The 26,332-nt window shown below is 37.1% G+C and overlaps 1 protein-coding gene across 15 annotated transcripts in view; it reads left to right on the forward strand.

Moving 5' to 3' along the window:
• BCAS3 (BCAS3 microtubule associated cell migration factor) overlaps positions 1-26,332 on the forward strand; it is a 353,580-nt gene that overhangs the window by 132,916 nt on the left and 194,332 nt on the right. For 10 of the 15 annotated variants that reach the window (XR_011804336.1, XM_038165977.2, XM_038165973.2 and 7 more), the window contains exons 17-20: positions 3,326-3,370; positions 9,693-9,817; positions 10,428-10,593; positions 11,778-11,878. Coding sequence is in view for 14 of the 15 variants with exons in the window: in XM_038165977.2 (XP_038021905.1) it covers positions 3,326-3,370; positions 9,693-9,817; positions 10,428-10,593; positions 11,778-11,878 (437 nt within the window). In the remaining variant the exon portion in view is untranslated. The remainder of the gene's footprint in view (positions 1-3,325; positions 3,371-9,692; positions 9,818-10,427; positions 10,594-11,777; positions 11,879-26,332) is intronic. The other 5 variants (XM_072026241.1, XM_038165974.2, XM_072026242.1 and 2 more) reach the window with 1 other exon arrangement.

The following is a 26,332-nucleotide window of genomic DNA, read 5'->3' on the forward strand; positions in this document are numbered from 1 at the left end:
TTAGTTGAGTCTTACCAAAACAGAAACATCCAATGCACCTTGCAGGAAAAGAAACAAACCTTTTTTTTTTTTTTTTTTTCATCCAAAAAATAGTGAGTTTTAAAACATGGAACTTCATCCATTCTTCATCCCATTCCCCATTTTCATACCTCATTCCACTCCCAGTAAGGAGAAAGTTATGTGAAGTGGCTGCTGTTGCAGCACGCTGAGATGCTTTCATTTTCCTGCTTCTCATTGCTTATATTACATGTATCATACGTCACTATACCCATTGGTTTTATTTTGACTAAGAAGAGCTTCATTGAGCCCAGGTTCTACTACTGAGGCAAACAAAAATGAGGAGTGCAAAGTCATGGTGTCATGATACATTCCAGTAGGCAACGGTAACTAAAAAAGTCAAGGAAATATTAAAAGTAAAGCTAAAGAATTCAGTAAAATAGGTCAGCTTGCCTGCATGCTGAAGCCAGACACTCTTTTTCAAACACATTCCAGAGACATGTTTTGTGCCACTTCAAGGTTTTATAAAAAATTTTGGTAATAAAGCACCTACTGTAATGATTTGCAATTGATATGAAATATGGCCATTTGCACTGAATTTTGTTCAAATGTCAGTGTTCATGAAAGGATTCTCATTTCAGATGGCAACATGATAGCAATGAGGGTTGGAGTGTGTGGGTATTGCACAGTATATTCAAAGCTTAAATAGTTGCAAGCTTTTATGAAACAACACAGAATATTTCAGTTTTGAATTTGATAAAACTCAATCAGAAAACAAAAAGATGCTGTTGAAATTTTGAATTATAAATCATCTTCATTAAAAAATTTTCCTTCAGAATTCCCCACTAGCTATGAGAACCTCAGTGAGTTTTTTGCTTTGGCATTGCTCTGTTCCTGTCACCGAGCATAGCCATCTGGTGCTGTCTTTTCAAGGTTGGGTTATCCTGTAATTTGTACTCTCTCTCCTCCCCCCCAGCCCCTCCATTAACATACCATCCGTACTACATGAAGGAAGTACTGGAAAAAAAAAAGCTTAAATAAATATCATAGGAAAAAATGGTCATTTTAAAAGAAATTGGATCTCGTGATCATAAAGAAAAAGCTATATTCTGTCTTTCAAACTCACAACTTATTAAGACACACCTTAGACTTTTGAAGTGTAATTACTTTTTCTTCGTAACACAAGATTTTGAATCTATGTAAAAATGACAGCAACAAAACAAAAACCAAACAAACAAAAACACAAGACGCCACCCTCCATGGAAGTCTGTGTATCCACCTAAGTCAATTTGTATTTCAACTAGAGGAATTTGTTGATTTGAAAATGTAATTGGGTCAACACAGTATGGTGAGCTAAATAGAAAGTCTGCTGTTACCTTCTAACCTATTCTGATGAGCTCATGGAAACATCATTTGCCTGCTTTTTGCAGACAGAGAAACTGAGGCAGGCAGAAAAAAAATGACTTGCCAAATGTCCAGGATCATAATTCAGAAACTCCAAGCTCCCAGTCAGATTTGACCACTCTCCAGTGACTCTTCAAATGTACACAAGATAGGTTCTAGGTTTTAAATTGCATTGGCTATGGATTATGCAAAAATCTTCACTTTCCATTAAATATTTAAATGGTGTAATAGTGCTGTGGCAATCATATGGTGAGCTATTAGAATGGCCTTCAGCTCAGTTAGGGACTGAATATTGACTCTATAGGATATCCTACAGTTCATAACAGCACATGCAATTCATACAGTGCATGCAATTTAATTGGGTTTTATCACTACTCAAATATGATACATTGCATCCAGAAAGGCAGACGGTTCCACTAAATGAGCTCTCTCCCCTAAAGTGCCAAACATTCATTTAAATACAAACATTTGAAAGGCAGGCCGTTATACAGAGTTTTAAAGATCTTCAAATCTTTTTTTGACAGATATTACTAATTAAAAAATGGGGAGGAAGGAGAATAGTTTTTTTCCACACTATTCTAATTTTTAGTGAATTTTTACATCTTTGGATGTAGAAGAATATATGTCTTAGTTCTCTACCTTCATGTATTTTTTTTCTAAGAGGATTCTGCATTCGTTGAAGTTGCACTCATGCCAAATTCAGTTTCTAGAATTATTTTTTTGTGTATGTTGGAGTACTGTTAATTGTGTAGGCTTATGGCTTTATATATCTCTCAATGATAGACCTTCTCTGTTTAGTTGATTGCCTGAAAATACTTTACTTGTTTCAACTAGCCAGAATTTATCCCTGAGTCAGAGCATGAAAAGAAAAATGACACATTGGCATTTACAAAATCAATTATTCAGTAATTTTGTGGATAATGTTACATCCCAAATGAGAATCAAAGAAGCCGTGAGCATGTGAGTAGCTCTAAATTTACCTCCTGCTCCTGCTTTTCAGATTTTATGCAAATGTCAGTATGGCTATGGCCTGTGATGTAAACAAGGGAAAATTCCATTCAAAATGCACTAAAATTAATGGGGTGTGATACCACTCTAAGAACTATACACTGCGCAAAATACATGAACAACAACCAAAAAAATAGTGTAGATAAATTAGTGAGTGGCCAAAAACATTAAGGTCTATATCAGGTGATTTCTAACATCAAATACATTTGAAGTAAGTGAGGGTTCTCTTTCCTGCATTCCATGCAAGCTTACAAATGGGGGAACAAGATTTCTATGGCGTACAGTTGCTGCAGATTTTTAATTTAATAGGATCTATACTAGGAAAAGGGCTGGGGAACTTCCCTAAGAGAAAGAGTGCCTTGTACCTGTAGACTTTTTTGCTTAGGCCACACTTCATTTCAATAAATTTGTAAAAAATGTCCCACGTAGACCTTCAGTGGTTCATGGAAAACACCCACAAGGTTGTTTGTCTTGATGCTAATTTACTTTCTTTGTCTATTAATTATGACTTGGATGTCTGTTGAAGGCTCTTGACTGCATTTGCCTCAGATTTGTCTGCAGGTTTCAGGAAGGAGAACTAAACTGTGTCTAACTTGAATTACAACATCAAAACCTGTTTGCACCTGATGCATTACGTTTGTCACAGCAGTCGTGCATGGAGAGCCTCCCCTGTGAGCTCGTGCTTCTGTGGGTGGTTGCGTTGTCAGTGGGACCGTTCACGTGGGCACTTGTTCCCTTTGTGAGTGTCAGCATGCTGGTTACATGAGAGGTCTACATCTCTTCCAGGGCATCATGAACGGTTATAAAAATTCTTTTGTTTACCTTCTGCATAAATCTTAATAGCATGATGTACAGTGTACTTGTTGGTAATTGAGTTTTCATCTAATTTCTGTGCATTTTTCCCCTTTACGTGAAGACCTTACCTGTTTGGAGCAGGATGTTTTTCCATAAAAGCTCCATGGTGAGTTCCCAGTTCAATCCCAGCATGCCTAAAATTCATTTGCTGTACTCACTAAAAATAACTCTGTGTTTAGACTTTTTAATTTGGGATATATATATATTTATTTTTTTCCAATTTGTTTACTGCATGGCTGATTCATAGGTGGAAGCACTGCATAATTTCACTTTTAAACTGTGGATGTGTATTCACCATCAAGCATTGTCAAACAAATGCATTCACCTTTACTTTTATTTTTGTCTCGTCTTTATTTTTTCTTTCTTTAACCATTGAGGGAGCATTTAATTTTTAAGTAGCACAGAAACTGAAAAAATAAAATATTTTCCCAGCAGGCAAAAGTGATTGCAGTATCTTTCCAAAGCAGGTCTGTTTTTTCTATATAGCTTCCCTTGTTATAGTAGCACTAAGTTGCTTGCAGACAGCAAACGTCGATGATGACCTCCCGATAATAAGCCAGATTAGCAATGAGTGGACAGTAAAGTATTGCAGTAAGAGAGATGAAGCAAGTGAAGTGGATGCTACAAAAATAAAATACAAAAAATGCTTATCACACCTGAGGAAAAAAATGAACCGCAGTTCCTTTTAAATAATTGATATTTGAAATAATAAACGGTGTTGGTTGAAATATGTAAAATGGCAGCATTTTACAGAAACACAGACAAAACAAAACCAACTCTTGAGTTGCATACAGTGCTACATAACCTCCAGTCACCTTTTCAGAATGAGGTGGTTGAAGTTTTAAGTAGCAAGTATGGAAGAAGTTTGTAGGTTCTAAGGCTTCCTTAGAAAATTTAGAAACTTTTAGGCAGGAGGAGTTTTTCTTGTTTGTTCTTCATTTTAGCAAAGGGTTACCAGCTCTGTCTGTCAGTCTTTGCTAGAATATTTGTTTGTGGCTCTTGATTCTACTAATGGTAGTTTCTTCCTCTTGTATCATCCCCTTATGTCTAAAAATACTGTTTTCAGCAGAAAGAACTTCATGAGAGCTTCATTAGGATGCAGAGTTCTTAGAGAATGGCAGAAGACAGCTAATGAAGGATATGTAAGCTATACCAAACACCAGACAAGCAAAGGTACTAAACATGACACTTTTAAAGGAAAGCTGCCATTTTCTTACTCCTGGAGAATCACTTCTACATGAATATTATGTGGGAAGGAGCCTATGTAATAGCACAGTATGGTATCTGGTTAGTGCAGCAGTCTTCCTAAGAACCATCCCTAAACGTAGTTTATGATGCATCTGAGTTTATTTGTCTGATGGGGATCTAAGAACTGAAAAGGCTCTGGAAGAAGAGTTTTCAATGTAGATTGTCTTAGCAAATGGATGTCCTGGTTGCTGCCTTCATAAAGCAGGCTCCCGGAGTTTCAGCAAAGCCAGGCAGAGATGCATGTCAACCAGAAATGATTTTAGATTGAAGCAAGATTAAAAGGCCTAGATTAAAGAGGGGAATATATGAAGTAGACTCAAAAATCGTTGCCTGTCTTTCACAAGACTGTTTTGTGGTTTGTTTAATGCCGGTGCTAGCTCACAAATATGGTCTTTACTAGCCTACAGAGAAATTAGGATAAAAAACACACTTTGGGTGGGGGAAGAAATCATGTTGTTTCCATTAAAGTCTTAATGAGTCCTAAATTATGTAAACAAAATGAATGGAGATTTGACAGCTTACTGCCTGGTGAATAAAGGAGCCTACCATTTCTTTCTTGCTTTCTCTTGTTTTATTCATGCTTTGACAACTAGAAACATGTCTTTCTTTTCTTGTTTTAGGCACAATGATAAATTAATTAAAATGTATTTTAAGACAGATAGGGTTTTTACAGTAATTTTTTAATTTGCAAATTTCATGCAATATTTTTCTCTGATACTTTCGTGGTAGTTTATATAGTCAAGATAAAACTTCCACCTTCCCAAACTGGATGTTTCCATTTCAGCGTGTTTAGCTGTGGATTAATTGTGTAGTGACTTACAGATATGTGCCTTTGTTTTTAGGAATCTGACGTTTTTGAAGCCCATTCGTTGGTAATATAAAACCAAATAGAGGCTGCAGAGAACAAGAATCATCCTATTTTATAGATATTTGAATTTGTAAATAATTTTCTTCATATCATGTATGTTCCAATTTATTTATTTTTTTAAACTCATGTCACTTATTTGAGTGTATGAAATTAAAGACAAATTTAAAAGCCAGCAGTATTTTGAGGGACATAGAGCTCTTCGAGGAACATTCCATAGCTGTATTGTGTAGCCTTTGATTTTTCAGTAGTTGTCTATGGTTTGCAAAATGTTTTAATATTGGTCAAGATCTGCTCAGGTGATAGAGCAAAAAACATCATTCTGCCCCACCCCACCCCAAGTGAGATAAGCAGAAAAGTTTCTTTTTTGCAGATAGACACTGGAACAGTTTGCCCTTTCTACATTATTTTTGTTTTAAGGATATATATTTTTACTACCTGCTTTGATTTCTGCACTGATACAATTGAGATAAAAATACTGTGTTGTCTTGGGGATGTTGTCTTGGGGAATTAATTCTTGGTGTAGCTACACAGTTGGGTAGACCAAAACAGGAAAAAGTCTACTGACATTTTATCCTCCATATACCTTTTGGTGCCGTTGTTTCTCAAGGTGTAATATTGAAATTAAGAGAGTGAATGTTTTGGTCATGTTAGCTTCACCTGTTTTATTTGGTAGTGTTGATTCCCAACAACCTGCACTTCTTCCTGCATCATAACCGCGTTCAGTAAAAAATACGGCATAATATTCGGAAAGTTAGCAATTGTGAAGATTCCTTTAAATTAACCCTTTTTAAAAGTGAGGCAAAATGTGCCTTAATTTCAGTTCTTGGAATAGTTTATGAAGTGCTGACAGGCTGAGAGCAAGTAAAGAGCAGGAGTTCATAGCAGAAACAAGTCATTCACCACCTACCTTCAACAGTATTGTTTGGTTATCATTTATAAGGCTGAGAGGGTGTTTGCATCTACATAATAATGAGGATTTATAGTTTCCATGTTGTTAAAATATCATAATGACATGAAAATAGATTTTTCTAATGGCATTACTATTACTGAATGTAACTTGGCTTTTGAGATCCCCTGAAAGAAAGAAATTGGAGTTGGAATGTATTGATGAAAACGCAGGGATTAAAGTTAGACGGTGGTAAAATGAAAGATTCTTTACTTGCAATAGTTTTCAGCGTAGAGTTGTTGACATCTCTGCACTCTTTTCAGAAATATGTAGAAACCAGTATGATGCACTAGTAGGTCTTGGTTTTTGTTTTTAGCAGGACTAAGTTTAACCACATGAGTAATCGTGTTTTACAAGGTCTGCTCTTTCTGTCTACAAAACACCGCTCTTGAATGGAAAATGTTTTGGCACCGAAACCAACAGTTAAATGCGTGCCTTGAAAGACGTGCATTTTAAAGACATGGTGTAAATAGAATGTAGTTTAGACCATTTCCTCCGTTGTTGTTTATATCCATATTTGGTTGAGCTTAGGTCTTTGGAGCTAAGAGTGTGCAGAACCCAGGAAAGATTTTGTAATTTATTGTTACGAGTCCCAGATTCACTTCTGGTTAAAGGATTGAAGAAATGGTTGAAGCCCATTTTGTCTCAGTTGAAGCTTTCACCAGTTTGTAGGTGAGAATAGAATTTGCTCCCATTTTTTTTTGCATTTTAAATTATTTTAATAACCTCAGATTGTGTTGTGTAAATATTCAGAATATTAAGAATATTAGAATAGTATAGAAATATTATTTTTAAGAGTTTCTAGGAGGAAGTGAATACAACTGAATCTCACCTATACTCACAGTTTGCTTTGCATTAACTGAGGAGTAACACTGTCCTGGACAGCCTTGTTCTACATTAAATAACAATCGTTTACTGAATGAAGTATAGATCAGTAACAAGATTGCCATTAGTGCATTCATTTACATTGTCATTTCTGCAGGAGTTGTCAGTGCATGAATACTTGGGAGGTGAGAACTAAAAATAGTTATTGATACGCAACTTATTACAAAACTGGTTAAAAATACCATTTCAGTGACAGATGACTGTTTCAAAATGAGAGGAGTCTATTTTCAATTTTAATGAGCCATAAATAATAATATGTTAATATAAATTAAATATTCTAATATAGATTGTGAAGTGACACTTCACATTTAATACATATATAATACATTTATAGTCAGGAACTTTTTGGAACACAGATTTTTGACCCAGTAATCTGTAATTGTAGTTGTAACAGTTGGATATTAAGTGCTTTGTGGTGGTTCAATATCAGAGTTACTGACTATAAATTGCAATTGCTCTTTGGGGACGTTCTTGCTTCTCATGTAAGTGCAAGATCTTCAGGACAGGTCTAAGTCTATGAAAGTTCATCTGAATATTTCCATTGATTCTGGGTAGTGTAATGGAATTCTTTTTGAAAGGTCTTGTGTTTGTGTTGTTGTGGTGGTGTTTGTTTTCTGTTTCGTTTTGTTTTTAACAAATGTGACCATAGGCTTGCCATATGTGTGATTTATGGCAGGTAGCTTAGCTCCTCTGTGCTTCAGTGGGTCCATCTGTAAAAGTGGCAGAGCAATACTTTACAAAGTGTTGGGAAGCTCAACTACTATTTTTTAAAATCCCTTTCAGAAACCTGGCTGAAAATACAGTGCAAGTGCAAACAATTAGTTTTTTTCTCCCATTTTCATGTGACCTCATTTCCAGTAGGTATAGAAAAAGTATTTGCTGCTTCAAGTAGAAGGCAATTTTAAATGTTTCAAGTTGCATGACAGCAATCAAGGAGGCTATGTGTTTTTAACCATATGCCATATTTTACACGTGTCACTTACTACAGCTAGTTGCTGGAGTTGTTGGAAGGAAATAAAGTATTTGAGATCAGGGAGAGTTTTGCCATGTATTTCAGTGAGATCTGGCTTGAGCTTTAGGGGACCAAGACAAGACTTCAGCCAGGTGCAGTCTCTGCAGCCAGGTGCAGAAGTTCTAGAGAAGTCCGGTTTATAGAATAATCCTGGTTTAGAATGCTTTTCTTACGTTATTTTTCATTATATCGATTTTGGATATTAAGACTTTTCCTGCTTTAGTATCCCTGTTGGTTCATTCTGTTGAACCCCTTCACCCATATACAAGTAATTTCTAATCAACAACAAAAAAAGAGTAGTATGAATTAAATATCATTATACTTCTGCATAGTGTTTTAATTGCTTTTTGCCACTTTAAAGTATTTTTCTGCTGCTAAAGTTCATAATACTGCAATACTGTGTTTGCACGTTCATATATACACACACTCTTAGGACTGAAGAGCATTACTTAAAAATGAATAAGAATGTGACAGTATAATAGAGGCTGATATAATGTGGAACAAGAAATTAACAGAAGAAAAAAGGAAAGGAGGGAGAGGTAGCAAGAGAAGGGAGCAGTGAAGTAGAATAAAAGAAAGGGAGATAACTTACAAAAATGGGGAAAAAATGGAACATAGAGAAGAAGGAATCCTGCGTGAACTTCTCAAACAGCTTTTCCATTAAGGAAAGGATGAAATCCAGGTGTAATGAACTGAGGAAATGGGCAGTGCTCTGAGAAGTTCTGAATTTATACAAACCAGAATGTTACATGTCCTCAGATTCATTTAAGGAGCTGAAGAAGAAAATAAAAACACGACATGATGCAATGACATAATTATAAACCACTATACCTGCTACATGCATATTGTGAAGTTTCAGATGAGCATCTTTCTTAATCTCTTTTTATATGATATAATTACTGATTTGTTTTAACACGTAGCACATAAGTGTGTGTATTGTTTCCCTTTTCTTGTATCCTCCGCATGTTGTTCCCTCTTTCCCTTTTGCCCACATCACATCTATTTTAATGGTTTCAGTGGCATCAGTTACTGTGCCAGCTTATAATTGATCAGCAGTCAATTTTACCATTATTTCTAAGTATCTTTTTAAAATGCAAGAAAATACCAATCACCTAAATGACTGACCCAGCATCTGTATTTTCATTCCCAAAGGACTTGTAATTATAAATGTTTATATTCACTTAAGAAGTTGTTTCTATTGAATGCAAATATTCAATATTGGGTCTTTCAAACAGTCCAACCAACTCTTCATTATGAGCCAGTGCTGTTCTTCAAGTTAATGAGTTCAGTGACGAAGGGGAATTTGGAACCTATTATCCAGAAACACTAAGCATCTGTAAATCCTGCTAAATCTTATGGGAGCTGCAGATATTTAGCACTTCTGAATTTATGTCTTTTGACTGTTAAGCAAAGGACGTCTTAATTTTTGAGAATTAATTTTCATAATTTTATTTTATTTTTTCTTTAAGCAAAACCAAACCAGCTCCACAAATTTCACCCAGTAAGTCTATGGGAGGAGAGTTTTGTGTTGCTGCAGTCTTTGGATCATCAAGGTCATGGTTTGCAAACAATCCAGGGCTGAAAAGAGAAAAAGGTAGGTATACTGCAAATCTAGGCTTTGCATTTAAATTTGAATTCTGTTTGTTTGGTTTTTTTTTCATTTTGTGGTAACTTGTGAGCATATCGGGTGATTTTGTTTCTGAAATTCTATATCAATGGAGATTTTTGTGGACTTGCAGTTGTGATAATTCAGGTAAATAGGACTATTTACAGGAAATTTAAATTAGCTAAATGACTCACTGTGATTTATAATGTTATATATAGATGGAAAACAAACTTTGATAGTTCAATGCAAAGACACTGTGTGAAGCTTCCCATAAAAAGCTGGGAGGTAAAGGTGAGATACCTTTGCTAAAGCAGATGTTTGTCAATGTGTAGTTAATTGAATACATGTTGGTGAGAAAACATTCCCCTACTCTTACATGTGGTATTTATAGTTTTCTGAAGCAAGGGAAGAATTAACTGTGTTTTGTATGATTTTCTCTTTGTCTCTCCAGGTCTTTCACTCTTTTTAATTCATATATTTTACCACAAGTTTATTAAGCTAAGTGACTTACAAGAATAAAGAGTCTACTATTTCTGTTAAAAAATAATCTGATTCTGCTGTTGTATTGCAATAAGATTTTCTTTCTTCTTTCAAACAGATCAATCGAAACAGTTTGTAGTGGAGTCACTGTATATTATCAGCTGCTATGGCAGCCTGGTGGAGCACGTATTGGAGCCACGTCCACTCAGCACCGCTCCGAAGATCAGTGATGACACGCCCTTGGAAATGATGACGTGCCCAAGAGCCAGCTGGACTTTGGTTAGGTACTTCATTTCTTTTCCTTTTTTCTCCTTTTTGTCCAGAAAATGATTATGAATTCTTTCTTTGGAAGGGATGAATGAACTACATCATGATTTTCCCCCTTATTTTATCCTACCGTTCTTCATTGAAAAAGAAGTCTCTCAAATTTGAGCCTGACATAGGATGTGGTTCTGTCAGTGCTTCTGTGTCTGATTGGGAGCTTGCCATTGAAATACTTCTGTAGACATAGAGCTCCATGAACATGGAATAGAGATTGTTATGAACTGGTGATTTTAAATGATCGGACTGTATTTTTTTAATAAAAGGACTGGAAACAATTATTCTAGTTGTGTATTGTATATTTAACTGTATATTTTAATTATTTTAGTAGTGTTAAAACACAGAATTCTGCCATGAGACAAGTGTGAGGTTTCCAAGATGAAGCATTGCAGAGTTAGGCAAGTTATCCTGTAAGTAGCTGAAGGTAGCATTTCTTGAGATAGTTGAAGAAATTATTCCTGACATATGGAGGAAAGTAAACAAAAATTGATGAGAAACTGTTGTCAGTGCTTTTGATGTTTTAAAATATTTTTATATCGATTTTTCTTGGCTCCTATATTCCTTAGTGCTGCTTATTGCTGGACTAGATTGATCAATACTTGATTTACCAAGCTATTTAGGAATGGCCCACCCTAATTAAAATTACAACACAGACTTCTAGACCATTATTGTTGAAATGAGTAGGTTGTAATGGAATTGAAAATTCTAATTGGATCAATAGTCCATAACTTTACACAGCTTTATTTTCACAGTTTGTAAATGCTCAATGACTTTACAGTATCGAAGCAATGCTAGTTAACAGAACAAAAAAGTTCCCCAGGTTCCGTTGTGTGTTTATATTAAATAATGTTAGCATGACATACGGCGGTCCTAAACGTATTTACCAGCTTAATCTAAACCGCCTTCGTCATTTTTTGTGTGCAGTGTATGCTGCCGTCAACAAACAACTATTGTCTTTTCTTCACAATCTGCACGATTTGGTTATGCTGCTCAACTGCCTGTGGTGTATTGCAGTGTTTGAACAAGCTAATTTAAATAATTACAAACATTTTCTGAGCTTGTATAGATAATTATATGTGATGACAGAAACACTGATTTACATTCTCTGTATTAGCTTAAATATTAATAGTCTTGTGTTTTACCTCAGAACTCCTCAGTGGAATGAACTCCAACCACCATTTAATGCAAACCATCCACTGCTCCTGGCTGCAGATGCAGTACAGTACTACCAGTATCTTCTTGCTGGCTGTAAGTAGCTGACAACTTTTTGTCTTCTGTGCAAGTTTTAAGCTGAGTGTGACTTTCTGAAACAGTTTTTCAGCCTGCATTCCTCAAACAAAATGGCAGCAGTTGTCTAAGACAATTTCTAAAAAGTCATTGTGAATGAACTAGCAGGGGGCAGCACTTTTGTGTGAGATACCATTGAAATGTGATGAAGATTTAGAGACAACTTACCATGAAGAATGAAATCAGTTTATTTCAGAAATGTAGCAGTGTAGCAGGCAATAATATAATTACAGGAAGGTAAAATGTTTCTGCGGTTTTCCATTATAAAATTCCACAGGGATAAAAGTAGCTCTTTTTACAGGTTAAAATAATGCCTTAAAAGCTGAGGTTCAGTGAAGAATTTTTCAAATGAAAACATGTAGTTAAGTATTCATGACAAAAGTCCAGAAAAGAATAGTAACTGTTTCTTTCTTTAGATAATTTTATAATTAGAGAATTTTGCTAGCCAGGTTTATGATAAAGTTTATTAATTTTAAAGGTTGTTATCTTATAAAATTCAATAATTTTTGCTGCTTCTTTGCGAACAAGCCAAAAAGGTCACCATTTTGTGAACTAGATGCTCATTTACCATGTATGTATGGAATGTACAGTAAGTATTTTCATGCATAAACTTTATATTGTGTGCTAGAAATAATGCTCTGATTTTCTCTGTCTTTTTTTTCTTTTTTAAGAATATGCCAAAATGCACATGTTGTATTAAAATACAATAAGCTATAGGAAAAAGGACACCGTAGGGCACCTCCTGACTGCTAACTTATGTTGAGTAAATGCATGTTGTGTTAGAAATTGGGAAGCAGTAGGCACACCTACAAGTAGGTATGTAGTAGTGTAGATCTGAGTTCATCTGTGCAGCAGAAACATTTATTTGTTTCAGTACGTATTCACCTCAGAAAAGAGCTTCTTGTAACAAACTATATTAGTAATGGATAGCAGATGTAGTTTCTTTCTGATACAAATCAAAGTTAGGAGGCTACCACATAGGCAAAAAGTGAGTACTTGGCAAGTCTTTCAGGTGTGACTATTAGATGCCTTAAAGTCTTCAGGTTTTCCTCCTCTCACTTCTCTTGCTTTTAGCCATTTCCTCTTGTGATTTCTATATTCGGTGACAACTAAGTGCATCTGCATTTTCCCAGTCCCCTGGAAATGCTGATTCTGGCTACTTCCAGACAGAGTCTCAGGCAACTACTTCCTCGGGAATAGAAGAATATTAAGTCAATAGCAAGTGCCTCTTTTTTTAATTAGGGTGTAGTCAAGTTGAAGTGATAGAAGAGTCAAAGTTTCACAAGGGAACAACTCCTGGCATATGCAGAGGTATTCATGGGGATATTGGGCCCTCTGTGCAGGTGTCAGTGCAGCTAACACCAGCACGTTATGTGACACAGGCATTTAAGATGTAGAGGAACCTGGGCCAAAAGGCAGTGTGAACGTGACTTGTAAAAGTGACGTTAGCACCAGATCAGATGTGTTACTTCTACCTGTCCATCTGTTGTATGCTCTCAGAGCTCATAGTGTTGTGGAAAACTACAAGGCCAGGTTCTTCCTTTTTCCAGGCTGCTTAGAAAAGGGAAGAAAACTCAAACTTTAGAAAATAATCTGAAGAAGTAATTAATAGCACCCAAAACCAAGTGAGCTGTGCATTTCTATCAGATTTTACTTCTAGATTTCTGTATTATTTTGCTTTCACATGCATAGGCATGTAAGTTATGCTTTGAGATGAAAGGTCATTGCAAGGATGCTTGCTGGTTGTACAATATTTTGTAATGTAAATTTAAAATAGATCACTGTTTCTAATGAGTATGTCTAAAATCAGATGTGCAAGCCTATGCTTAAATTTTCGCATAAATATTTTGAAGCATTGAGTACTATCAGGTCAACAAATACATTTGTAGTTTTTATCAAAGCCTTTGATCAAGGACTGTCAAAGTCCTATTGACAACAGAGCATAGGTCTAATTTCATAATGTAGCTTAAGGTAACTGCTGCCACGCAGTCTGCTTATGTTGCCAATGATTCATTTTGGTATTTATATATTTATCCATTGCTTATGCACCTGTTGCTGGTGATGGCATTAAATGATAATGGCATTTTATGATAATGAGATAAAAAAAGGCATACTTAGGTTCACTCACAGAAACTGCAGTGTTTCAAGAAGTCACGTTTAGCTCGGCATATTTGTGAGGAAAAACATCATCTGTTTTCTGCCACCAAGGAGGTGGAGTTAAGACCCCATTCTAGCAGTTTTCTGTAATGTATATCCTGCCGTCCTGTTAGTAGTTAAAATATCTATGTAAGACAGAGAGGTTGGACAAAAGGATACTGTCTGTTGCTGTGTGCATTTATTGTTCTTTAGGGCTGTCGGGCCTCTTGCTTTGCTGAATTATCTAACAACCAGACTATCAAACGTGGTGTCTTCAGGGAAAACAGCAATACTGAGTCATCTTGAAACGCTCTCCACAGCGAGCTTTAATTCACAGATGCTTGCTATGTTTGTGAGTTCTTGCAGCTTGTCTGTTTAGGCCACATTCCTTTCCCCCCCTCCCCAAATTCTGTGCTCTAGCTGATGTCTGTCTCTTCCAGACTGTCTTTCAGCTATGTCTCCTGCAGACTGTCAAGCGTATAAATACAGAAAGTATTGCATGTCGCATGCAGTTATTGCAGCATGAGTCCAAAAGCACAGAATGCTGTCTGGAGAATTTTGGACACTTAGTACAAGTAGTTTGTATACTTTGGGGTTTCTGTTGAAATTTAAGTAATGTATAGATACCGTCTGAACAAAAGGCTTTCTGTGAGCATTAATGGTCGTATACACAGACAGGCTTACCCCACCTCCTGAAATTAGGGATGGATGAGACTCACTCTGTATATCATTAACAGGTCAAGTACCATGCAATTCAAATATTTTTGTACTGGAATCTTTTTAATGGAAGAGGAATGAGGGATTCCAACAAAGTAATGATTTTGTATTATTTGAATTACAGTGAACAATTTTAATTTGGGTTTTAATTCGTTTAGAAGGATTTTTTTAAGATGAGTGTGGAATGTGGAAAAACACAGAATAATAAACAGTAGAGACAAAAAAAATAGAGAACATAGTAAAAATAGCATTAACAGAAATTTGTGTATATGTGATCTTCTTTGAAGTTTTATTTGTCTTCTGGATTTGTTATATCTGAAGATAGTGAACTTTCTGAAAAAGTGGAGTCAAAACAGGATTCACACAAAGAGTCCAAAGCACCTGTTAGCTTTCCCCCCACTAAATACACGCTAAAACGAAGTTATCTGGCTCTGCTTACCTGTAGTAATGTAATGAGTTGACATTAGCTGCAGCCTGTGGTTTGATGTGCTATCACTTCCGTCAGTAAGTTTAATTGCCAGCAAATGGCTAAATAGGAGGTTTAGGGTGAATGTTACATCTGTCTGCCACGTTAGTGGTAAGAGGAATTCTGGCGCCGTTTCAGGGTCACTATTTGTATCTGTCTATCAGAGGTAGAATACAGCGGTTTCTCTCAGTTTCTGTATAGCATTTCTGCCAATTGTTTGGCTCCATTAAGTGTGCAGGGGAAATAAAAGCCTGAATGACCAAGTCACAAGGGGGTATAGATAGACCCTTTCTTTGTCCACACTCAGAACATTGCATTAGGTCTCATTATCCATTTATAATAAGTGACCTTTGCCCCCTGGGTCATTGAAAAATACTCAGTGTGCTTTTTAGCACAGAGTACCTCTGTCAGCAGACGGACAGAACAATGAAACGTCTGGCAGTCTGCTTGGAGGGCTATACTTTGCAGGTTTTCATAAATATGCAGGCTGATGCCAAAACACAGGACCAAAATCTGTTTTAGTCTCTGAAAAGTATGAAGTTGGCCACTAAATTCTTGTAATAAAGGAAGAAGGTTTCAAAAATACTGCACTTAGGTATTTAGTTAGGCATGGTTTGGTTTGGCTTTTAATATTTTTAAAGGTTTCTAAAATTTCATTCACAGCTAGTAAGGAAGTAACAAGGAACCATTGTTTGAAGAAGTATTTTGTACAACAAGTGTCCAAGACCTTTATCCCAGGGGTATTCGTAAGTGGATTAGCACAGCTGTTTGATTGCTTTGAGGTCATCTGTGACATCTGCTGCAAAAACCTGGATCAGACTATGCAGTTTGTGTCTACCTGAGCGCTGTACTGCAGCCATGGCTGGTGCGAGAGGTGAGAAAGGAGATGTGAACTCTTCTCTAAGTTCATAGCTGGAAAGTGAACTTACATTTTAAATTCTACAACCTGCTGGCCTGCTTCTCTTTCAGGCTTTTTGCAGTTGGTCAGAGTGAAGATAAGTCTTGAGAATCTCCCTGGCTTCTTGTTGAGCAGATTTTAGATTTGCTTTTATTTTTGTAAAAGTTCATCGTGGAAGCCTCAGATATATTACAACCTTCAGGTCTTCAGTGTGGGGTGTTAGTTGCTAGATGTTTCTCTCCTACCCTTGTCAGGTTTAACACCTAGTATTTTATCTTATTTGTGTCTCTAGCATTCACTTTTTATTTGCCAATGTTCTGTGCAACTCATAAATCTAATCACATCAAAGGAAGGAAACTTAGTCCCATTTGTTATATTTTTTTCTTAAAATATAAATACCTTCGCCTAGTACAGTTAGACTGACATTCATAACATGATAGCACGAGGAAAGCACTGCATGCAAACATTGGAGGTATCTGTAGTACAGATCCCTGAAACATGGATGACTCACGTGTTAATGAAAAAAAAAAACACCTCAAAATCAGAGCAAAAACTCTCCCCAAAAAAGTATTTAATAAAATGAATTATTATTTCTATCCTCTGACTCTGGAAAGGGCACCTTCACATTCCTGGCAAGAGTTTTGACTCATCAGGACCAATTTTGTGGAGACAACCTGCAGTTGTCAGAAGCAGGCCAGTGACAAGAATTAATATATTAACTGGTATGCAGTACTCTTTGACAAATTGCTTACTAAATACATCAAAATTGATTGGACATTCTGTGTTTAAATTGACAAATGACTGCATTAGGGGAAGGAGGGAAATCCATTAATTACAGCTGCCCTCAACCATAGGAAATGTAATCGTATAAATATAGATTTTGTTAAAACAAAAGTCTCTACTTTACTATAGTGTTGCTGGTAAGTGTACTTGCACCTCTTTGCTATTAAACCTCCAATAGGAGGTTTTGAAGACAGATCTTTGCAATTGGCTTTTAAATAATCAAAGACCATTTCTGTTGTGTTAAAAGGAATGATGCAGTGTTTTCTTTATCCCACTCTGACCACTTCTGGAAATTGTGCTCCTCTCTCAGAAAAATAGACATGTAGCTGAGGCTTCTGCTGTCTCATTAATTGCTTATTGTAAATGCCATGTAATTCATATTTCACAATTTTAGGATTTGAAGCAGTGCTCAGTATTCTCCTTCTTTGTTCCTGTTCTGGTCTCCAAGTAATACTTCCATGGCTGTTACTTATTTCTGAGTAAGAATTTGCACTTGAGTTAGGCCTGAAGATACAATCAGTTTTATAGACTTCGTTAAGGGATTCCTGGAAAGATTAAGGTCTACATTTATGGCTGCCTTTGACTTTTGGGTGTTACAGCAGATTTTCATTTCTAGACCAACTGTTATGCATATCTTGCATTTTACTGAAAATGGCTTTCATTAGAAGTCAAACTTAATAACTCTTCATTGTCTTCAAAGGGAGGGGTTTAACCTTTCTTCATTGTTTGTTTGGGGTAGATGATAACACAATTTATACAGATAATCTGAACGCTGACATCCTGTTTGCACTTCCTGCTCCCTTGTATGAAAGCTATGCACCCTGAGCAAGACTTTTGTTTCTAAGCAACATTGTGGTTCTTTATTGCCTATTTTATATTCCTTCCATACATTCCATTGATGGAAATAAAAATTCCATGCATCTAACTAGTGAGTATTGTGAAGTGGAAAGTGGGACTCAGAATAAGAGTAGAAAGTGTATTAAATAACTGTGAATATGTGCTGTGAAGACAGATACTATGAAAAACAAGCTATGATGCACGTAATCATAGCCACGCTGCTGCCATTTGAGTTAATGCCGGGCAGGTACAGTAAGGAATCTGGTCATTCTGGTCTGCTGGCCTTTTTCTGTGTGCAGCAGAGCGCAGGATGGCAGCCAGGTAATACCAGGCTAACGAACTGGGACTGGTGATTAGTCGCAGTATTCCACCGCGTCTCAGCCTTCTACCCCTGTTTTTTTCTTGCACTCTTTTCTATATATGTATTTAATAGTGTGGTTATTCTCTCACTGATGTGAAAGAATATCTATTATGGTACGTGCCAAACACACAAATACATATATCCGTAGTGTGTGTGTGGATAGTATGGTCTGCGAGGCAAGAGCTGCATCTCGCTGTGTATATGTTCAATGTCTGTCACAACAGAGCTCGATTCCAAATAATAAAACTGATCACAACCAGAGCCAGCTCTGTAACCACAATTATGCTATCATGTAGTTACGAGGTGTTCAAAGCCTTCTTGCTCTGTTCCTGAGAGCAAGCTCTCTGCGTGGCTGTGGTCAGACGCGAGTTGGGCTGGAGGAGGTGAAGCAGGCGGTGCTCGCAGCAACCCATCGGCGTCTCTGCTGGCGGTACTGGTTCTTCAGAGCACAGTTCCACATAATCTGCTGATGAAGGCTATCTAAACAAAGCTCTCCGACCTTATGTTGAAGTGGGTGAAGCCCACTTGAGTTTACACAAGCTGCAGTGCTCTGAACCCTATAGCGGGGCCAGAACAAGCACTGGTGGGTGCGTTAACATTTCGAACTGCCATAATTTTTATGCACTGTTCATACGAATGTTGTCTAAACAATGCACCTGTACAGCACAGATGGGGGCCTGTCCACAAAATTGTGTTAATCAAGTGTTCTGGGCTTAAACGAGCAGCTGCAAGACCCAGCATAGCACACGCAGTTCATGGAGGGCTGGAGTGACAGAGGGGAGGGTTGCAGAACTAAGGGCAGTCTGCAGAGAGGCAGAGGGGAGGCTCCTTTGTCAGTGCTGAGCAAATGTACAAACAGCCTTTCGGTAGATTGGGTGATTCTGCCAGGTTTTGTGACCCCTACTCTCAGCAAGAGTATTGCAGCTAACCGTGTTAGCTGTTAGAGCAATAGACTTAAAGATGGGAAACAGCGATGTGTTGTTGGGGTGTTTTGTGTACGGCCAGCACACAGCTGAGATTTCACATACTTAACTTGAGTACATATGTTTAACTTTATTATCCAGATGGGAAATTATATATATATTTTTTATATTTTCTGGATTGTCAGATTGCCGTTACATTTCTTCCTACTTGAAATTGTCTCTAGCTAGTGTATCCTTTTCATGAAATTGTAATTTGTTATTGCCATATAGTAAACAAATTTCCTGGATCTGTGCATCAGTAGCTTCTATGGAGTTTTCAGATGTCCTTAAAAGTCCAGATCTTTGTGGAATGATTTTATAATTCCTTGAAATTTCAGAGGACTTTTTTTCTATATCCAAAAAAAAACACTAATTTCAGAATTTTAGAGAACTAATTATAAATTGCAACATTGAAACAGGTTTGCTGTAGTGTTCTCACAAATCTTTCTATTCAGCATTTCAAGTTAAAATAGGTCTGGGTCCCAACCCTCCTTTTCTTCCCTTTGCATTTCATTGACTTCACAAAAATACCTAAAAATATATTTTATATTGTCTGATTTGTTAAATTTTGTTTTGTATTTTCACGGTATCAACCACAGATTACTGAACAAGCATACTGTTTTTTTTTGCTTTTTTTTTTTTTTCTCTGAGTATTTGGGTTTTCCTGGCAGTAGTCACAAACAGTGAAAATATAATTTTCAGGTTTGCTTCTTACATTTGAGGGCATAACAGATCGCAAGCTAATCTGGATCACCTTCCTGCTTCAAAAAAGATGTTTCTAATGAAATTGTAGTTCATGGTCTTTTTTTAAGGGGAAGCTAAGTTTCCCGAAAACTGTAACCTGTACTTCCTGCTCCCTACAGGAAACAGGATTAAGTGGTAAAGGGAAGCAAATTTAATTTCTGACTGAGCATTGGACTGATTGGGGTAAACAGAAACAGGTCAGGTATCATTCCATGAAAGAGCTGCATCACTGCATGTGAGCAATGTACTAAATCCTGATATGTTCTTCAGCCATAATTGCTGTTTGTGAAATAATATAGACAAGGTGGATAAAAATTAACTCTGTAGGGTGTTTTGGAGGCTGCCAACCTGTGTCAGTTTTTTGATATATATACATGGGCATGTGTATGGCTTCGTCAGATTACTGAGGACTTGCCCATCTTAATCCGTATTTTATATACTAAATGCTGGAAACAGCACTGCATATAGGAATTAAAATACTTTCAGATGTGTACAAACAACAATAATGAACAAGGGCACATGCTGAAACAGTTCTTTACTATTCTTACATGGTCATCTGGAACTTCTTAGAGAGGGGTCCATCAACACGAAGGGGTCAGTTTTCAAAGCAGTGTACAGGGATTTAGCCGCGCGACTCCTATTGACGTTAATGGGAGTCAAACGGGTAAATCCCCACGCACCGCTTTGAAAATTTACTACTAAGCCTCTTGACTTCTCACTACATACTTTGATTGTAACAGTAATCCATGGTTAACATAATTTTCCCGACAATAATGTCAAACATACTTTTGAAGTCAGTGAATTATAGAAATAGTTACCTCTTCCATAATTCCTTAAAGATGGCCATCAGATGGATTTCACCACAGGTTTGTGCAGTTGAAATTATTCTTTAACTCAGGACAGAATATATATGTTATCCTTTGGTACAGAACTGATAGTCTGCTCACAGTCTGAACATATAAAGTGTTGAACAGCCTTAAGGTGCTCGGTACTGGGAGGAATATCAGGTTCTAGCTCTGCCCAGATTAAATGCTCATTGTACTTCATGGCTTTCCTGTGGGAATTTAAGACAAGGAAGGGAGTTGAGCATGATGGAGATTCACCTCTCTTGTGGTGCAACCAAGAATAACGGTGACGTCTGAATACCTGATAAGTACCTTTTTGGGGAAAAAAAATATCCAGGCTGTTGGCTGTCAAACCAGTGTAAAGTAAGGAGCAAGTAAAGCACTCATCAAAGCTGGAGAAAACCTAAGGAGAATTCATATCCTGCTTGTAGTCCTGACTGTTCCTTTAAGATTAAAGTGCTGATACAGGGAATGGATGGTCTATAAAGCACCTAATAAACTGTGGTCAGTATACAAATAACGAATGAATAAATCTATAAGTCAATTGGTGTTACAAAATAACTTCTAGGCTGGCTAAGTTCCTGATTTGTAGATTTTTTTTAGTGTAATTTTATGATGTTTATGCATATAAGAATATCAGAAACAGTTATAACATTAGAAAAAATTGACAAGGGAGAAATTTTGGGTGAAAGAGTGTATTTTAATTCGCATGGAATCCTCCTGCAGAAGTTTACATGGTAAAAAAATACATAAACCATATCACCAAACTACAAACAGTTTATTTTAAATGTGGCTGTAAAAATTGTGTCTAAAAGCAAAATCTGGTTTTCGCTTTACTGTCAAACTTGAGCAGAGGTAGAGCCAGCAGTCGTCGAGCTACGTGCTGGAAGGGCAGGCGCAGGAACATGCGTGCAGTGAAACTCTGTTAGTTGTTGGACTCAAATTGCATGGAAAGCCTTTGCTGAAGCAAGTCACCCAACTGCAGGATAACAAAACCGACCTCTGTGGAAGTGAGATCCTATCTGTAAGAGGGAAACGAGGTGGACCTGTTGGTTTTGAGGTGGCGGCATGTAGACCTAGACCAGAACTGTCACATTCTACTTGTCACGCGTAACGTGATGTAACCAATGCGCCAGTAGTTCCAGAGTAGCATGAAGTAAATCATTCAGATTGTGGAGTTTAATTTTAAAAGAAGTAATCCTGAAGCTTGTTGACAAGCATTTGATTACCTCAGGTCTCTAAGCCACTTGTGATCATTTTAGATGTAACTTAGGAATCACAGAAAAAGCATCAAAATCAGATGTTTATGTGATTTATATGAAACCAGGGGGTATGCAGTGTGTAGTTTGTATACCTGTTTCCCTTGCACGTAGATGAAGGACAGGCTTTGGCCTTGATTAATTAGTTAAGAGCACATTGTTTCTGTTTCTACTAGATTACAGAATCTTATTTCAAATGATAAATTCCTGTGTTTTCAGTTAAAATAAAGGAGAGTTTTCTGGGTGTCTGCATGCATGTGTGTATGGCAGGCAGCACAGAACAAATAGTCTTTATAGTCTGCAAATGCCTTTGTTTGCTCTTAATTTGGACAAACATACATCCTTTAGAAAAGAGCACATTGGGAATTTCGTATATAACTCTCAATTAAATCGAATTGTGTAAAGCTTATTTATATAAATGAGAAAATTAAAACCTTTTGGTTCAAAAAGTACACAAAACTAAGTAAAACTAATGATTTATTGTTCACAAATTAAAACCATAAGTGTGCACACAACAATTGAGCCGTAGTATTTCTTTGTTCCAACACTTCTGTGCTGCTGAAAGATGACAATTTATAATTTTTGAATGAATAATGATTTGTCTTAGGTCTAGGTATTTATTGTATAATTATCCTGTCTGTGAACAAAAGCACTCTTTGTTAATTCCAATATTCGCCAAACATGTGTATTAGTGTAGGTCTTGCTTACGCATCAAGGATGCCTATGCAAATTATTCCTGAGCTTAATAAAAATTGTTTGCTTTCTTATTTATCACTAAATGTCATGGCAAGGTTTCAGAACATTTTTTTTTTCATACTTAATCATTTAACTGTGTGAATTCAGTCCTAGAGTTTCAGAGGAATACCAGTTCAGATGTACTTCAGCCTTTGGTTTGTGGAACTTCTGTCTCTGCGGTCATTTCTGTGCAATTTTCCTAGCGCTAACAGTTATCACCCAAGTGACTAAATTTGTAATGTTTTTTAGACCCTTGCCTTTAATGATCTTTGGTATAGTAGTAACATTAATCGTGTTGCTGCACAGAAAGATGCATGTGGATTAATTTTATTTATTTATTTATTTATTTCCTTATGTATTTATTTTAACTTTACCTTAGAGCACTGGTAAGCACTTGCACCTTTTATTTTGAGGGATGAAAATGAAAGGACCATGTTCAGGTCAAGAAAGAAAATGATTAACAACAGTTTTCACTCAGATTCTGATCTTCCTTAGTTAAAGGGGGAAAGGTTCAGTAGAAATAGTCAGAATAGAGGGATAGATAGGAATATATTCCAGACTTGGTGTTGATATAGATCACTTTTCACTGGAAGAACAGAGTCTGAAGTCCCCAGTAGCACTTTTGCGCAGCTCAAAGGTGGTTTTGCCTCTTACCAGGTATTTATGACAAAGCCCTGATTTCTGCAGTGTGTAGCACTCCAGTTTTTAAAAAGTGACTTTGAATGCATGCAAGCTTGCTTACAGTTTTTGCATTTATGAATGATATTTGGAAACTCGTTTTATGCTGCATAGGTAAAAATTGTATGTTTTAATTCTCACCTTATATTTTTAAGAACTGTTCATTTTTTGTTGCAGGGTTTTTTTTGTTTGTTTGTTTTTTTGCTCTGCAGGTATTTGTACAAATTACTGTGTTCGCTTAATTTTAAAGTAAACAGAGTTGCATTCTGATATTTGATACGTGTTTGTTCCAGATGATGGAGTAAGCATAGCAAGAAATTAAAAATTGGCATAGCTCAGACACAAAACATTGGATTTATTGGCACTTGTAATTGCCAGTAAAATATCTCTGTGCAAGAAGGGCTTGCTCCTTGTCTGTGTTTGTGACACACATGACTTTTTCCCAATGAACGAGAAATTATAAAAGTGCAAGAAAAAGTACTTGATACAAAGCCATTGAAAATTTTGAATTTTGAATTATTATTGTGTAGCATTATAGTGAAATTATTTCAAAATTGAAAAACTGTATGTTACAGCGTAAGAACATTTGAGCTGATGTGTAAGAAGCTGTTGTATTTTCAAGTTGGAATTCAGTTTTTCAAAGAATTAGGCAAGAAGATAAAATAGTACTTTTAAGCTAATTTCCTGGAAATGTTCCTCCAAACTTAAATTAATCTCATCCTGGAACTGAATAGTTGATAATGATGCAAGAGGTGTGCAGAAAAAATCGCTTTTAGATTTTTAGGACATATTTGCTCCTATAGCTTCAAGGCCAATTTTAACTTGCAAAAAAATGACTGTATGTATATCTGTAATAAGCAGTACAGCAATGGCAAATCTCCAGCAAGGATCACTTGTCTTACAAGGTCGTATCTCACAGAATGCTGCATGCTCCCACTAAGGGCAGTGGGAGTTGAGCGTGCTTTGCCTGTGGTAAGGCTGGGACCATCATTATGGGATCCTGCTATCAAAACCAGACTCTTTTTTAAATGCCTGCTTTTGTGATAGGTGTGGTACATAAATGCTATTTTATTAAATAGCAAAATAAATTACTGAGGTTTGACCTCAGCTGAGGCTTTATCACTGTTGCCCTGCTGGTGAACTCGAAGGCAGAGCGTTTCCGTGGAATTCAGCATGTCGTCACTTTTTGGTAGAAAGAGTTAATGCTGCAGCCCAAAGCTGCACTGAAGTGGGTTATCAAGAGACCTATGCAAAGCTGGGATCGTACAGGAAAAGGCAATACGGTGTAGGACCAAAACTGTTGTTAAAATTGAATTTTGTTTTTTTTTTTTTTTTCTGTCAAGCTGTCTTGAATATCCAGTAAAATGTAGTGTTCAGCTTGCCGTATGAGTATTGCACAATGGAGAAATAGGGTGACGGAGCAGTGTGGATGCTGCTCCCCGGGCCAGCATTTTTGCTGCTAGTCACTGGATAGCAGTTTCCCAAATCTTGACAGCTCTAGTAGTTGCCCCTGGGATAGAAGGAACAAAAAAAAGTTCAGAACAGTCCATAAAGTTCCTGTTGGTTTGAAAGCAAAAACATCTGCTAGAGTCATGAGCAGTTTGTTAGCAGCGCTCGATAGCAGGAAAGCTGCAGTCGATCAGCTGTGCCCTCAGAAACAGGCGTTCCTGCAGTCAGCGCGATTTATGGTCAGGGAGTCGGGAGATATGGGGAAGATTAGGGCAACAGCAAAATGTGTCAAAATAATGGCTTTGTTTCGTTGGTTTCAAATATAAACTTCACCAGTAAGGGGGAAGTATGGATGTGTTGGTGTCGTACTCAGGTATGTGCTGTGAATCGTCAGCAGTTTGGAACCTGGGACAGTGTGTGGATTTTCGTAATACCAAGTTTGATATGGGCTGGGCAGACCCATCTGCAAGTCACAGAAGCACATCTGTCACTGCAGTCATGACAGAGATGAATAGTTCCTATATTACTTTGAAAACTGATGAGCACACAGTGCTGCAATAACACCTGGAGCTGCTGAAGCGTGTGCGTGGGCAGGCCCAGGGCTTCTGAGGCACCCCTGGGCCTCCTGCTCGCCTCAGTGTGTGGCGGTGGCGGCCATTATGGGTGGCGGCCATTATGGGTGGCGGCTTCCTGTCACAACCTCTGGTGAGACTGGGCCTCTCTCTCTACATATATATTATATATCAGGCCTCTCTCTCTCTATATATATATTTATATTATCCTAACGCATTACACTTCTGTTGTGTAATAAGCTAGGCCCAGACCTGAGTTGGGAATACTGCAGCTTTCAGACCTCAGTGCAGTACGGAGGTGTTACCAATGGCTCCATGGCTGAGGTTGCGTTTAGATACCCACTTAAAAAAACGGGATAGAAATCCTTTTTATTTTTTCATATAATATATGGATTTATGAAAAGCCTGTGCTGTTTATATTGTAGAGGCGCCGTTCTGTATTTATGGTTACAGTTGTGTCTGCTTTGCCATTATAAATTCCTATTATTAGGAGTTTACAACATGCCTGTAAAAATTTGTAGTGGATGGAAACTTGACACATAAAGGTCAACCCCATAATAATGTAGTTCTTAAAAACCAATTTTAAAAACTTCGAGTCATTCTTAGATTATGTGAATATTAAAATATTGGTTCTAATTTTAGTATTGTCCGGTTTTTTATCACCATAGCATGAACTCTCATTTTACCACAGTAAAAAATGCCATTGTTGCATGTGCTTGTTGTGATTTGCTTTTGCAGTCTCTGCTCTTCCCTCAAGGTGGGTAGAGTTTCTCGGTGTTGAATCCGGGCCTCTGCCAGGCCCTGACAATAGGCAGGTACCAGAAAATGGCAAATAGCACCTGTCCTATGGTCTTGGGTGCTCACTTGGAGTGCATTGGTTTTCAGCTTTCTCAAGCATGAAGTTTTAGTCAAAGCAATGTGATGCCAGTGCCTGAGAAGTAAAGTAGCTAGACTGTAAGCTTTGCTGACATCT

The sequence above is a fragment of the Anas platyrhynchos genome, chromosome 20 (assembly GCF_047663525.1).
Source record: "Anas platyrhynchos isolate ZD024472 breed Pekin duck chromosome 20, IASCAAS_PekinDuck_T2T, whole genome shotgun sequence".
NCBI lineage: Eukaryota > Metazoa > Chordata > Aves > Anseriformes > Anatidae > Anas > Anas platyrhynchos.